At 38.1% G+C, this 14,970-nt stretch overlaps 1 protein-coding gene across 5 annotated transcripts in view; it reads right to left on the reverse strand.

The window, feature by feature from the left end:
* The window catches only part of CUL2 (cullin 2), a 160,854-nt gene that overhangs the window by 111,868 nt on the left and 34,016 nt on the right, over positions 1–14,970 (reverse strand). For 4 of the 5 annotated variants that reach the window (XM_059655987.1, XM_059656004.1, XM_059655980.1 and 1 more), the window contains exons 2-3: positions 6,509–6,649; positions 713–815 (exon numbers count right to left, since the gene is read on the reverse strand). In XM_059655987.1, coding sequence (XP_059511970.1) covers positions 713–815; positions 6,509–6,627 — 222 coding nt within the window. In that variant the 5' untranslated portion in view covers positions 6,628–6,649. Of the gene's footprint in view, positions 1–712; positions 816–6,508; positions 6,650–14,970 lie in introns of those variants that run through there. The other variant, XM_059656013.1, reaches the window with a different exon arrangement.

Consider the following 14,970-nt stretch of genomic DNA (forward strand, 5'->3'; position numbering starts at 1 on the left):
GATCTGCTCCAAGCCTTGTGCAGGGTTAGACTTTAGACTGTGTTATTTTATCTCCATTTTATAAAGAAACTTGAAGTAGGTTATGTGAGTTGCCCATGGTCACACAGCTACTAAAAGGTAAGAGTCAAATAGCTAGCTCAGGTAATAAATGACCTCACTCAGCTCCTGACAAGATCAGTAGGTAAGTCAGATACTGCAAATTCATTTTTGCACAGACCAAGTCTGTGATGTTACCCTTATATACCTGACATACTAACCAAATAAATTGGTCAAAAAAAATTTCTATGATGCTTTTAAATTGACCATTTCCCTTTTTAATTTTAGGTTTTTGTAAGATTTTAAACAGGATATGAAGCGGCAGCTAACAAGTTGACAGATAATAATAAAGACAGATTTACCAAGAGGTGGGAAGCAACAGTAAGAGAAAATTTGGTTCTATCCAGAGAACATAGGAGCACATTTTAAAGGTGAACAAACCCTGCTCTTTCACTTACTACTTACATGATCTTGAGCAACTACACTAATTTCCCTTGTGGGAAATGCACAGTTCTTGACAAATAGATCTTAAATATATATAATTAGAAAAATGCTATTTAGGAAACAAAACAAATAAACCTTAATTTGATATTAGTTCTGCACTGCAAAACAGTGAACTAAGCAAGTAACTATGCAGCTACAAACATATTTATATCATGTATGTATCATTCCTTACCTTGTGCAAATGCCGTACGTGATTTTCCAAAAAAATCTTAGTTTCTGTATAAAGTCTTTCTCCAAGGGGTTCAGGATAGGCCACACATAAAGCATAGATATCTCTAGTTAAACTGTTAAGGTTTTCACATTCATTGGAAATATTCTTTACAACAAATGAGCTTTAACTCAAGCTTCACATTAAAAAATGAAAAGTCATTTCATTTTTGTGGTTTAAGGTTATATAGACATAGATATAGAATAAAGGTATAATATATAACCATGCTTACTTTAAAAGCATTAGCAGATATGTTCACTTACTCATTCAACAAATATTTATGGAGGATTATTTGATGGTATTGTAAAGAAAACTGTTCCTCTCAGAGACATTAAAATTCAGAGGGGAATTCTGGGAAGTCAAGTTACCCAGACACCTACAAAATAGGGTTTATGTAAAAAAGGACATAAACATAATACCAACAAAGGGCTACAGAATATCATAAGAGACAGATATGGACTCTAAGCAATTCTGAAAAACAAGTTACAAAAATGACTCACTTGACATATTTTCCCACATCACAGTACTCATCAGAATATTCTTCAACCTATCCACTGTCCTTTAACATTTAATCTATTAGAAGAATTATAGTATGAACAGTAATATCAATTAAGTTTTTGAACACACTAAGTACCTTGCTAGGTATCACAGGTGGTATGCTGTAGAGGTTTTTATCAGGAGTCAGAGAAAATGGTATCTGCTTGAGGCATTTACTAGCCAGTGATCTTGACCAAGTCTCTCAACCTCTCTAGGCTATTTCCTCATCTCTAAGATAAAGATAACATCCTGACATCTCTATAGGATCCTTGTAAGACCCAAGTAAGCTCATGTATGTTAAAGCACCAAATGTGGAAAAAACACACATGAAGCAATCTGAGACCAGCCTAATTAGAGATGCAGATAATATCTGAAAATAAGGTTATTTGGGATGGAGTCAAATATTTCTATTAAACATAGAATCAGGAAATATGACAAAATAAAAATATGTACTTTAAAAATATATCAGAGATAGAATGTAGGTTCTTCCCATCTATAATCCCCATAACATTTTATATATTCTTCTTCTAGAAAACTTATTTTTATACAATAAAATTTATACCTTTGTTATCCACACTAGTCTATTCTTAATCATCTCTATATTCCCAGCCCCCGGGCATAGTTCGTGGCATGTAACAGGCACTTAGTCAACTCTTGGTGATGCAAAGAAAATAGGGATCAAGTCACACATGGTCAGCCATTAACTAGTCTCATTACTCTGGAAAGAGCAAGCAGCCCTCCTCACATGAGCCCTCTTCACATGGAAGTCTAGTAGATATCAGTCAGACTTTCCCATGGTCCTTCTAAATCCTTTTGTTTTTAATATTAGTAACAAATAAGCTATCTTTATGTGTATATGTATACATTTCTTCAATATATTATTCTATTAAATAAAAAATAAAATTTTTCTTTTTTAAATGTTTTATTGATTTCAGAGACGGAGGGAGAGACATTGATTTGTTGTTCCATTTATTTATGCATTCATTAGTTGATTCTTATTGTGCCCTGACCAGACCAGTGATCGAACCTGCAACCTTGGCATATCAGGAGAATGCTCTAAGCCAGTGGTCGTCAACCTTTTGGACCTCACGGACCACCAGTGGTCCGCGGACCACCTGTTGGCAACTGCTGCTCTAAGCAACTGACCTTCCTGGCTAGGGCTAAAATTTTCTTTATATTAAAAAAACAAACATAGTGAAGCAAGAATATCCATATAATGTAGTATCACTATGCCAGATTTTTTAATGGACTCACCTTCTTTATAAACTTTTTAAATTAGTATTTCACTCACCACAGTTTGGGGTCTCAGTTAACCACTTTATAATTTTATACAACTGCCTAAAAGATATTCCTAAATATGTTCTTTTTCTCTAACTTATTCAAATATCCAATCACCATGGAAATGTGTAGGCCTTAGGAAGAACACCCAAGAAGAGCATTTTTCAAGACACTTTGAGGCTGCCAATCCACACTGATGTTTCTCTCTCATGGATGTTTCTCCCTTCCTCTCCCTTCCTCTTTTTCTAAAAAAGAAAAAAAAAATCAATAAAAGCATATTTTAAAAGACAAAAAATGGGAAATATCTGGAGGCCAGATTTTAACACTCTCTTCCCCAAAGTCATCTTTTCCTTAAATCTCTTCAGAAATGTAAAAATTCCTGTTTATTAAATTTTCACTTAAAAATTCTCATTCAGAAACAAAACTGTTCCAGAGCAAAAGCTCTGAACTGTTACAACCAAGATAGTGTTGGCCAGGAGCAAAATTATTTATTTTAATTCATTTTCTCCATTAAAAGGTGCTTCCTATACTTGGCTTAATTTTGAGTTTTAACTCTATTAATTCTACTGTGCAGTGAATCACAATGAGTTTTGAAATGGCAATAAAAGTAAAAATTATCTTAAAATTGAAAATGGTAAGACAATGAACAAAAAAGAATTTATTTATAATAAAAGAGATGTTTATTGACATTTCTGAAGAATAAAAATGCCACATGTAAAAATGAATATGTAAAATCATGAATTAGAATCAACATCAGATATTGGTCTGACTTAATTTAGAAGCATGAATAAAAGTGTTGCTGGTGCACCAACCAGAGATGACTACGGAGAAAACCTTTCCTAACTTCGACTGGCAGTCAAGCTTCCTTAATGCCTACTGCAAGAGTACAGAAGACTTTGGCATTTTTACCCCAGCATTCTATCATACAATATCAGCAAATCATCTGACCCATCTTGGGCCACAATATTCTTAACTGCAAAATTGAACTAATAATGCATATTTTATAAGATCATTTGTAAAAAATTAATTACACACAAATGTTGAAAAAAAAGACAAATGTATATAGTACGATTCTATTTATAAAAAGTTCAAAAACAGAATTAACCAATATTGTTTAAGGTTGTGTATATAAATAGTTATACTGTTTTTAGAAAAACAGGAAACATTAGATGCAAAAGTTGGATACTAGTACCTCCAAGAGAAAGGAAGGGCTCATGAACTGAGAGGGACATGTGGTGATGTGGGGTTGATGGATGCTGACAGTGTTCTAGTTCTTAACCAACCTGTGTGGTGATTATACAGATGTTATAATTATTTATTGAACTCTACATGTATATCTTACAAACTTTGCCACATATGTATTATATTTCACACTCCCCCAAGTACTAATACATATGGTAGTACACAATATTCAAGGAGCATTTTTCACTTTCAAAATATAGTAAGGTTTTATGGCCTTTAAAATTCTACCTAAAGTCAACCACATATTTTTTGGCAAAATAACAGGGAAGTGGAGGGAATTCTACTTTGGAACAATTAGTAACACAGCCCTTTATTTTCTTAATTACAAATTAAAGTGAGAAATTACACTTTTAAATTTACTATTTTTGCAGATTTTTTTATTTTAAGGGGAAGAAGAGAAGATCCATGATCAGGTCATGAATAACTGGACCATCTTAGATGTATCAAACAATTAACATCTTAGAAATAATAACTGACTAAAAGAGTACTTTCCAGGTAAGTCAGCCATTTCAAAGCCATTTACAAACAAACTAATTAAATTGTATATTTTGTACAATAATAAAGAACACATCTATTCTTTTCTATCTTTTACTCATTTTCTCTTTTCTTGTAATCACCAATTTCTTCTCTTCTCTCTCTGCTCATTATTTTAGTTAAAATAGCCTTAAAAGTACCCATCCTGCCCTAACCGGTTTGGCTCCGTGGATAGAGCGTCGGCCTGCAATCTGAAAGGTCCCAGGTTCAATTCCGGTCAAGGGCATGTACCTTGGTTGGCGGGCACATCCCCAGTTGGGGGTGTGCAGAAGGCAGCTGATTGATGTTTCTCTCTCATCAATGTTTCTAACTCTCTATCCCTCTCCCTTCCTCTCTGTAAAAAATCAATAAAATATTTTAAAAAAAAAGTACCCATTCTTTTGCCCCAGAAGATGGCAGCACAGAGTCTGAAAAAACTCTGAACCTCCACACACATTCTAAATACATCTCACCTTGTTTTTTTTTCGGAAAGAATCTCTAATCCTACAATGTCCATCCAGTCCTCAAGTCCTCCTTGAGGGACCTAGGATACTGCCAAACTATTTGGACCCAAGATCCAGGCCTCTTACCCTGACCCCTTTTTCACCCTGAGATGTGACACATGTGGTATTTCCTGTGGTAAAAGACTGAGGTGGCTCAGGAGTCTGACAGTATACATGTTTCAATGTCCCCATGCTCACACCACCATGGACCCTGGCAGACACTAGGCAGTGTTGCTAAGATGGCTGTCCACAACTCTGTCCGTTACCTATGGCAAAGGATTCCCAGAGATCCCTTAACCTCCCAAATAGCAAGAAGCTAAAATATTTTAATATTTGGGGCTTTTTCTTGGTGCCAGAGTTTACACCCGAGGTTTGCAGTGTTGTTCTTATATACGTGATATTTTTTAAATTACATTATACAAATAAATATACTTATATATATATATATATATATATATTTTTTTTTTTTTAAGGATTGCCATCATGTAGAAATGCAGGACACCAGGTTTTAGACTGGGAAACCTCATATTTGTTTCTTCATATGCAACTCCTAATTCAGATATAGACAATGCAATAAAAAAACATGTTTCTGTCTCAGTCATTGAACTTACCATTCACTCCCTCCCCTCAGATATCTATAGGACTTGCTCCCTCACTTTGTTCCAGTCTCTAGTCCATTATCATCCTCCTCAAAGAGGCCTTCCTTGACATCCCTTCCAAAAGAGCCACTCACATAGGTACTTCAACCATTCTCCACACCCCTGTTGTGTTGTTGAGTCGGCTTTGACTCCTACCACCCCATGAATGAGTGATATCCCCCACCCAGCTCCTGTAGACTCATGCCTGTGGCTTCTTTTATGGAGTCAATCCATCTCACATTTCGTCTTTCCCTTTTCCTGCTGGCTTTCACTTTTCCCAACATTATTAGCTTTCCCAAAGAACCCTGACTTTTCATGAAATGCCTGAAGTAGGACATTTTCATTTTTGTCATTTTTACTCCAGAGATATTTCAGGCTTAATTTGCTCTAGGACCCTCTTGTCTTTCTTCTAATTCAGGATATCCATATAGCTATCCTCCAACACCATATTTCATGTGAATCCATTTTTTTCCCATCAGCCTTCTTCATTGCCCAGCTTTTGCATTAGTACACAGTAATTGGAAATACGAGGGTGGATGATCTTAGCCTTGTCTCTAATGACACATTTTTGCTCTTGGTGATCTTTCCTAATTCTTTCATTGCTGCCCTTCTGAGTCTCAGCTTTCTCTTCATTTCTTGGCTGCAGTCTCCATTGGAATTGATGGCCCTTATCCTGCTTTACTTTCTCCACAGTATTTATCACTCCCTGTTATTAGAAGCACTGACATTAGTTTTTTAATGTTTATTGTTTCTTTCCCTTAGCAGAATGAACAGAAAGTAGTTTATTTTATTCACAAATGGATTCCCTAAAGTAATACCTGAATGAAAGGTTATCAAAGATTAATGACTGCCACATATAGGTGATGAACTTGGAAATGTATACAATAATACAAAAACACTGGAATGTTCTTCCATTTATATAAGTTTCAACCTGTTCTCACTTTTGAATAAGTGCATCAATTTTAGAACATTTATCATGTTCATTGACATATATCAATACAATATCCTTATCAATAGAAGACCATGTATCAATGCCGCTGAAAGGATACGAGAAGCGATCATTCCATGTTGCTCTTTCGACGTATTCCAACATGACAACAGCTTTGATTGTCGTTAAAAGTTTGTTCCATGTTTCATCAAAATCTACAACTCTTGGTTTCAAAGACATTGTGCAAGTTTAGTGTTGAAATCTGTTAATTATAAACAATAGTAATGCTAGCATGAGTTCTACAAGATCAGTTATTTACTTTTAAAGCACTGCATAATTAAATAGCATGATAGATTAAAGGGGTGAGAACAGAAACTGGCACATACGAAGAACTCAATAAACATTGGCTACTACCTTCTTATGACTATCCAGACAAGGAATTACACAGAATATTTGCATTCTTTACAATGGAAAAGCTTTTAGTACAAATTATTTATAATCAGGATTTAGAAGCATCATTTAATGTGTTAAGGCAAAGAAGCTGTAACCCAGTTAGCCAAAGGCCATATGCCACCACGAGAAATATGCAAGAGACACTTAATAAAAAGGTTTTGGCTCCAAATCCTTAAGCTGAAAAAATGAGGTGGTGTGCAGGGGGCCAGGAGAACACATAAGAAAATGGAAGGAATTATCTTCTCGGAGCATCAGTTTAGGTAAAATATTAGGAAGGAAATGAAAATGTCTAGTAAAACAAAGAAAGATGAATTCTAGAGTAGAATGCACAATTTACATGAGCCATTAAGGTAAAGACTTCAAAGGAAGAGCAGGGTTGCTCCTTCTCAGATTCTCAGGATATTCCAGCCCCACTACTCCAATGAACAGCACAACTCTAGCTTGGAACCCTTGGCTCAGGTGAACTTGACCAGCCTAATAGTGAACTAAAAGACTTCTTTTGCCTAGCAGACAAACTGTATTCTATGAGTTAGCTGGTTTCTGAAACAAAAAGGTCCCAAGGTTACAGGAACTTGCTTCAAAAGCTAGATTCAAATCCTTCTCACTATCACACCAGAGAACAGAATTAAAAGAGAAACCTTTTAAAGTTAAATTTAAGTGCACAAGAGAATAATTTCTGGTACTAAGGAAAACTTACTTAGTTTTCCCTTAATACTGGGGATTTTGAAACACCAAGTTAGTCTGTAGCCAGGTCAAACAAGGAACACAACATCTGTTCTCTGGTTTCCCACTGTGGCAAAAAGAGGATAGGAAAATAATGGGGTTTGCAAGGGGGCATAAAGAGAAAAAGGAGACAAGAAAGTCAAATAGCTGAAGGTGGTCCTAGGACCTTCTTATGTTTCTGTCCTGTGAAGAAAAGAACTCAAAAGAAGCCCAAGAAATAGACTTCAAGAAAGAGAAAGAAAAGGAATCAGAGAAAAGCCAAACAAAAACCCCAAAAAGGGTGTGTCACAATTGATCAATGCTTTCCTCAACATACCAGAGACTTCACCTCCTGGCCTTAAATTTCCTGTACTAACTAGAATAAATCAGTCATCATTTAACTCTTTGTGTGTGTGCTGGGGGTTGTAGAGAAGACAGGAACCCTGGAGAGAAGAGAAAACCTAAAGCTCTAGCTTTACATCAGGGAATTAACCATAACTCCTTCTCATCCTTATTTACCACATCCTATTCAACTGTGCTCCTGAATATTTCTTAGCTCCATTCCTCACTATGTAACTCTACATATGCTCTGGGATCAAGCTCTTAGCAGCTCTAGTTTGTATGAATCTTCTACACTAATAAAAGACAAAGATGCTAACTGACCGTATCTTCGCTACGCCCAAGCCACGCCCACCAGCCAATCAGAGCGGCTATATGCAAATTAACCCAACCAAGATGGCGGCTGGCAGCCACGGAGCTGGAGCAAGCAGGAGGCTTGGTTGCCCTGGCAATGGAGGAAGCCAAGCTTCCTGCCTGCTCTGGCCAACTGTGGCCTCCACAGAGGCAAAAAGTTTCAATTATAGAAGACAAATAAATCCCAGATACCTCCTTCCAGCCAGCCTCCACCGGGAGCTTGGGTGGCTGGGGGCTGTGGCCAGCCTGCAAACAGCCATCAGCCCCTCACCCAGGATGGCCACACCCTCATGGGGTGAGGGTCCCTGCTGGGGGGCTTGGCCAGCCTGAAAACAGCCATCAGCCCCTCACCCAGGCTGGCCAGGCACCCCAGCGAGACCCCCACCCTGATCTGGGACACCCTTCAGGGCAAACCAGCCGGTCCCCACCCATGCACCAGGCCTCTATCCTATGTAATAAAAGGGTAGTATGCAAATTGACCCTAAAAGCAGAGGGACTGGGAATCACTGGTCACTATAACACACACTGAGCACCAGGAGGCAGATGCTCAATGCAGGAGCTGCCTCCTGGTGGTCAATTTGCTCCCATAGGGGAAGCTCTGCTCAGACACAAGCCAGGCTGACGGCTGCCAGTACAGCGGTGGTGGTGGGAGCCTCTCCTGCCTCCTCAGCAGCCCTAAGGATGTCCGACTGCAGCTAGGCCTGCTCGCCGCTGGCAAGTGGACATCCCCTGACGGCTCCCGGGCTGCCAGAGGAATGTCTGACTGCCAGCTTGGGCCCAATCCCCCAGGGAGCGGGCCTAAGCCAGCAGGTGGTCATTCCCCGAGGATTCCTAGACTGCGAAAGGGCACAGACCGGGCTGAGGGACCCTCCTGAGTGCACAAATTTTTGTGCACCAGGCCTCTAGTTCATTCATAAAAGAAATAATAACTGTTAATATTTATATAGTGCTTACTATGAGCCAAGCACTATTCTAAGTGCTTTATATAAACTCATTTAATCTGATTAGGTAGATCCTACTCTTTACATTTCCTAGATAAGACGACTAAGTCATGCCGAAACCGGTTTGGCTCAGTGGATAGAGCATCAGCCTGCGGACTCAAGGGCCCCGGGTTCAATTCCAGTCAAGGGCATGTATCTGGGTTGCGGGCACATCCCCAGTGGGAAGTGTGCAGGAGGCAGCTGATCGATGTTTCTCTCTCATCGATGTTTCTATCTCTCTCCCTTCCTCTCTGTAAAAAATCAATAAAATATTTTTTTTTAAAAAAAAGGAGACTAAGTCAGAGTGGTTAAGAAACATGCTCAAGGTCACAGAGCTACTTAATGGTGGCATCAAGATTCAGACCTGTGCTGGAGCCCAAGCTCTCAAACTGCTATATGCAACTATACAGCCTTACTAACATTTTTAGGGAATACTTAAATATTTGCCAGGCACTATTCTAGGTTCTGAGGATATAGTAGTCAATAAACAAAGTTTTTGACCTTCAAAAAGATTAAAATACCAAATCAGGCACTTAAAGACAAAAATAACCTACCTAAACCAAAAAGTTGAGCATGTGACCTTTTTTTTAATACTTTCCACTATGTACAGCATTCAGTTTAATGTCAACATGGCACACCAAACTTCCATGATTTGAACTTAGACTAAAGCACTTCTCCAGCTTCTTCTTATGGGACACTTCTCAACAACATAGTCCAGTAACTTCTGCTTAGAGGTCAATGAACTGATTCACACACCCTGCCTTTACCTGTTTTCTACACCTAAAATTATTTTATTTCCTACTTCCACCTTCCACCCATTCAACTAACTCTTACTGACATTAAAGCCTTGGTCCAGTGTATCTGCTTTGAAACCTAAACTGAGTCCACTCAATCTAGGTAAGGTACCGTATTTTACACATTACATGAGAACTCCATGCTTACCTCTACTGTAATTATCTGAATGTTTCTTAAGGGTAGGGACTATTTTATAACTGTATACCAAAAAGTTGGCAATGTCCCCTTCACATTACTTTTCTCACCTTATAAATATGAGATATTATACACACTGCTTAAAATTATTTTAATGGTTGCAGAGATTGTCTTTTAGCCTTATGAAGTTTTGACAGAATCATTATCACAGACTTCTCTACAGAGACCAACAGATTTATGGTAGAATGGATACAAGTATAGTGATAATCCATTCTTAAATGAATGAAACTATATGAAAGCCAAGATGAGAGAAGCATAAGCCTAGTGAAGCACATTAAAAACTAACAAACCACCCTAGACGGTTTGGCTCAGCGGATAGAGCGTTGCCTGCAGATTGAAGGGTCCTGGTTCAATTCCAGTCAAGTTGCAGGCTCATCCCCAGTAGGGGGCATGCAAGAAGCAGCTGATCAATGATACTCTCTCATCACTGATGTTTATATCCCTCCCTTCCACTCTGAAATCAATAAAAATATATTTTAAAAAATTAAAAAAATAATAAACCAGTGACAAAAAGTATGCTGAAATTGCCTGCTTGCCCAATAAGAAAGCACAAATAACAAAAAAATGTAAGTTCATTTTATTTAAATTGTTTAAGTGATAATTTATTCATGGAGAATTTATGTAAGGATGTGCAAGAGAAAAGCTAAAAAAAAGGACCATGACACTGCACTATTCTTCTCTGCCTCTTAAGCTATCAGACAATTCATCTACACTAATAAAAGAGAAAGATGCAAATTGACCATACCTTCACAACGCCCACCAGCCAATCAGGAGTGCATATGCAAATTAACCCAACAAATATGGTGGGTTAATTTGCATACGCAGGCACTGAGTGGCGGGGGTGGGGCAGGACACCCCAGCCACTCCGGGCCTCTGGGCAGTGTGGGAAGACAGAAAGGTGGCTCCGTGCCTGAACGAAGGCAGAAAGGCGGCTCTGGGCCGGAGCAAAGGCAGTGCTGGCAGGCAGGGGAAGGAAGGCCCATTCTTGCACGAATCTTTATGCATTGGGCCTCATATATATATATATATATATATATATATATATATATATATATATATATATATATATATATATATGTTTGTTCATTCCTGTACCTAACTAGGGACATCATGGTCCTATTCCTGATGTCTTGCCAGGACCACTTCCATCCATTTTTAGTTAAATTATGCCCCATTGAGTATCTGGCAAAGTTCAAATCTCGCATTACCACAATCTCCTCTAGCTTTCTTCTGAGTCTTCCACTAGTGCAAGGTTGGGATTTTTAACTCTTTGACACATAGGTACTCTGCCTAGGGATCATGAATGTTATGGGTCCTAAAAATAAATCACAGGCTCTAAATATTTTTAAAAGGCAAAATAAAAATTCATGTTTAATTACGTTTTCAGATAACATGCCAATATTAACTATAATATTTTAAACTTTTTCCTTTATTGGAAAACAATTTGTAGATTAGATTTTCTCACTAGAGCGCCATTTCTAAACTGTCAATAGTAGTAAATTAAATAATTACAAAAGTGATTTATATAAAGAGTTACCATGTGACCCAATAATTCAGCTCCTAGGTATATACTCAAGAGAAAACATGTCCACACAAAAACTTATAAACAAATATTCAAACCATCATTACTCGTAAAGGCCAGAAAGTAGAAATAACTCAAATGTCTATCAATTGATAAATGGATAAATAAAATGTAGTATAGCCCTAACTGGTTTGGCTCAGTGGATACAGCATCAGCCTGCAGATTGAAGGGTCCCAGGTTCGATTCTGGTCATGGGCATGTACCTTAGTTGCGGCCACATCCCCAGTAGGGGGTGTGCAGGAGACAGCTGATCAATGTTTCTCATTGATGTTTCTAACTCTTAATCCCACTCTCTTCCTCTCTGTAAAAAATCGATAAAATATATATATTTAAAATAATAAAAATAAATAAATAAAATGTAGTATACCCATACAAATGATTACTATTCCACAATACAAGGTGACATCTACGACATGGATGAACCTCAAAAACATTATACTTGGAGAATAAAGTTGGTCACAAAAGAACACATACTGTTTGATTAAATTTATATGAAATATGCAGAATAGATCAATCTGTAGAGATAGAAAGGGTTTTAGTGGTTGCCAAGAGCTAGGAGACTTGGGAAGACATAGAAAGTAACTGCTAAATTAGGTGATAAAAATATTCTAAAATTGATTGTCATGATGGTTGCACAATTCTGTAAATGTACTAAAAACTACTGAACTGTACACTTCAAATGGGTACACCTGATGGTATGTGAAGTAGATCTCAATAAAGATGGGTACACATAAAAAGTGAAATCAAAATTCTATCAAAAACTTTAGTGCAATTTAATAAGGGAGAGAAGAATAGGTACATTTACATAATTGCAAATTCTGAAATTTCAGTGTCCCTTTGACTCCTATGATCTAGTCACCAGCTCCCCCCAGAGGTAATATAGATGTCTCTGGGTATAATTTACACATATATGATTTGTTATTCCCCCCTTTTATACAAATCACATACACATGATATTTTTCATCTGTTTTACATAAATGGTATTATACTACTCAATAGTATAGTCACTTAACAGTACCCTGGTTGAAGTATTCCATATTAATACATAGGATTTCTTTAATCTTAGTAGTATTTCATTTGCCTGTGTCTGGATCCATTCTACTATGTTTAACATGACAAATGATGACTTCCCCACAATTAAAATTTCTCATTTAATATCAGTAATTTTGAGTTAAGTGGTTTTAAAAAATGGATTAGTAAGCTCTTTTCACAAGGTTTTCTTGTAAAGATTTTGACAAAGTTACATTTGCTATACATATTTGCTGCTGAGAGGAAAATGCATTGTTAAATACCATTTATTAAATTCCTTCTGTATACCTTTCATTACATATATATGTATATATACACAATATATGTCCATATGTGTGTGTATATATACAAGTATTACTAATGCTCAACCTGCAAGTCAACAAAATCCAGTCTGTAGGAAACTCCTGGATTATCAAATTCCTTCAATAAACTATGCACACACATAAGAGACAGAGAGAGGAGAAAAGTAGAGAGGAAAGACATATGAAAGGGGAACTGTCCTAAAATAGACTAAAAGGGACATGAATGAACCACACTGTGATTGATCTTATTTGGATCTAGATTTAACACTTTTATTTTTAAAATATATTTTTATTGATTTCAGAGAGGAAGGGAGAGCAAGAGAGAGATAGAAACATCAATGATGAGAGACAATCATCGATCGGATGCCTCCTACACAGCCCCACATGGTATAGAGCCCACAACCCAGGTATGTGCCTGATTGGGAGTTGAACTGTGTGTGACCTCCTGGTTCATAGACCAACGCTCAACCACTTAGCCATGTTGGCTGGGCAGATTTAACATTTTTAAAATGCTGGTAGGATTAAAACAAATAAAAAAATACTGGTGGGATATTTGACTTTAAAGAATTTGTATAGGAGAGGAAACCAAGATGGCGGCATAGGTTAAAGCCACAGTTTGCTGCCTCCAACAACCACTTCAAAAACACAACTAAAAGATGGAACGGACATCATCCAGAACCACAGGAAGGCTGGATAAGTGGAAGTTCTACAACTAGGAGGAAAGAGAATAGCACACCGAGACAAAGCGGAGGCGCAGTGCTGAAATCAAATACTAAGGTGCAGAGTGCATGCGGAGCAGGCTGGCGGCTGAGGGCGCGGTTGTCTGTTTCAATCGGGAGGGAGTCTCAGATTCTGAACTCCAGATCCGGGCGAGTCTCTAGGGACCCAGACTCAAACGGGAGAAGCGGGACTGTCTGGCTTCAGTTGGAACTCAAAGGCAGCTTTCTCTCCGAGGTTTGCAGCAGTTGCTGGGACTCTGAGAGGCAGAGCCCCTGGGGACGGGACTGAGAGCACCCATAACTGCTCGCTCAGCCTGCCCTGTTGATCCCCTGGGAACCGCCCCGCCCAAGCCCTGCACAGAGGCATTTGCGGGATAGTCTCAGGCAAAGGCAAAATTAGCACCACCCTGGAGATCCACTGCAGACACAGCTGATTCTCATAGCCAGTTGGCCTGGAGGTCAAATCACCCCCAGTATTACCGACAACAATCAAGGCTTAACTACAACAAGACTGCGCACAAAGACCACAAGGGGGTGCACCAAGAAAGCATAAAAAATGCGGAGACAAAGAAACATGACAGAAATGGAGGATATAGAGCTCAAAACCACACTTTTAAGGTCTTTCAATAATTTTCTAGAAACTCCCGATAAACTTAATGAGATCTACAAGAAATCTAATGAGACCCTCAATGTTGTGATAAAGAACCAACTAGAAATTAAGCATACACTGACTGAAATAAAGAATATTATACAGACACCCAACAGAACACCAGAGGAGCTTAAGAATCAAGTCAAAGATCTGAAATGCGAAGAAGCAAAAAACACCCAACCAGAAGCAAAAAACACCCACCCAAAAGCAAAATGAAAAAAGAATCCGAAAATACAAAGATAGTGTAAGGAGCCTCTGGGACAACTTCAAGCGTACCAACATCAGAATTATAGGGGTGCCAGAAGAAGAGAGAGAGCAAGATATTGAAAACCTATTTGAAGAAATAATGACGGAAAACATCCCCCACCTGGTGAAAGAAATAGACTTACAAGTCCAGGAAGCGCAGAGAACCCCAAACAAAAGGAATCCAAAGAGGACCACACCAAGACACATCATAATTAAAATGCCAAGAGCAAAAGACAAA

Source organism: Myotis daubentonii, chromosome 1, assembly GCF_963259705.1.
Source record: "Myotis daubentonii chromosome 1, mMyoDau2.1, whole genome shotgun sequence".
Lineage (NCBI taxonomy): Eukaryota > Metazoa > Chordata > Mammalia > Chiroptera > Vespertilionidae > Myotis > Myotis daubentonii.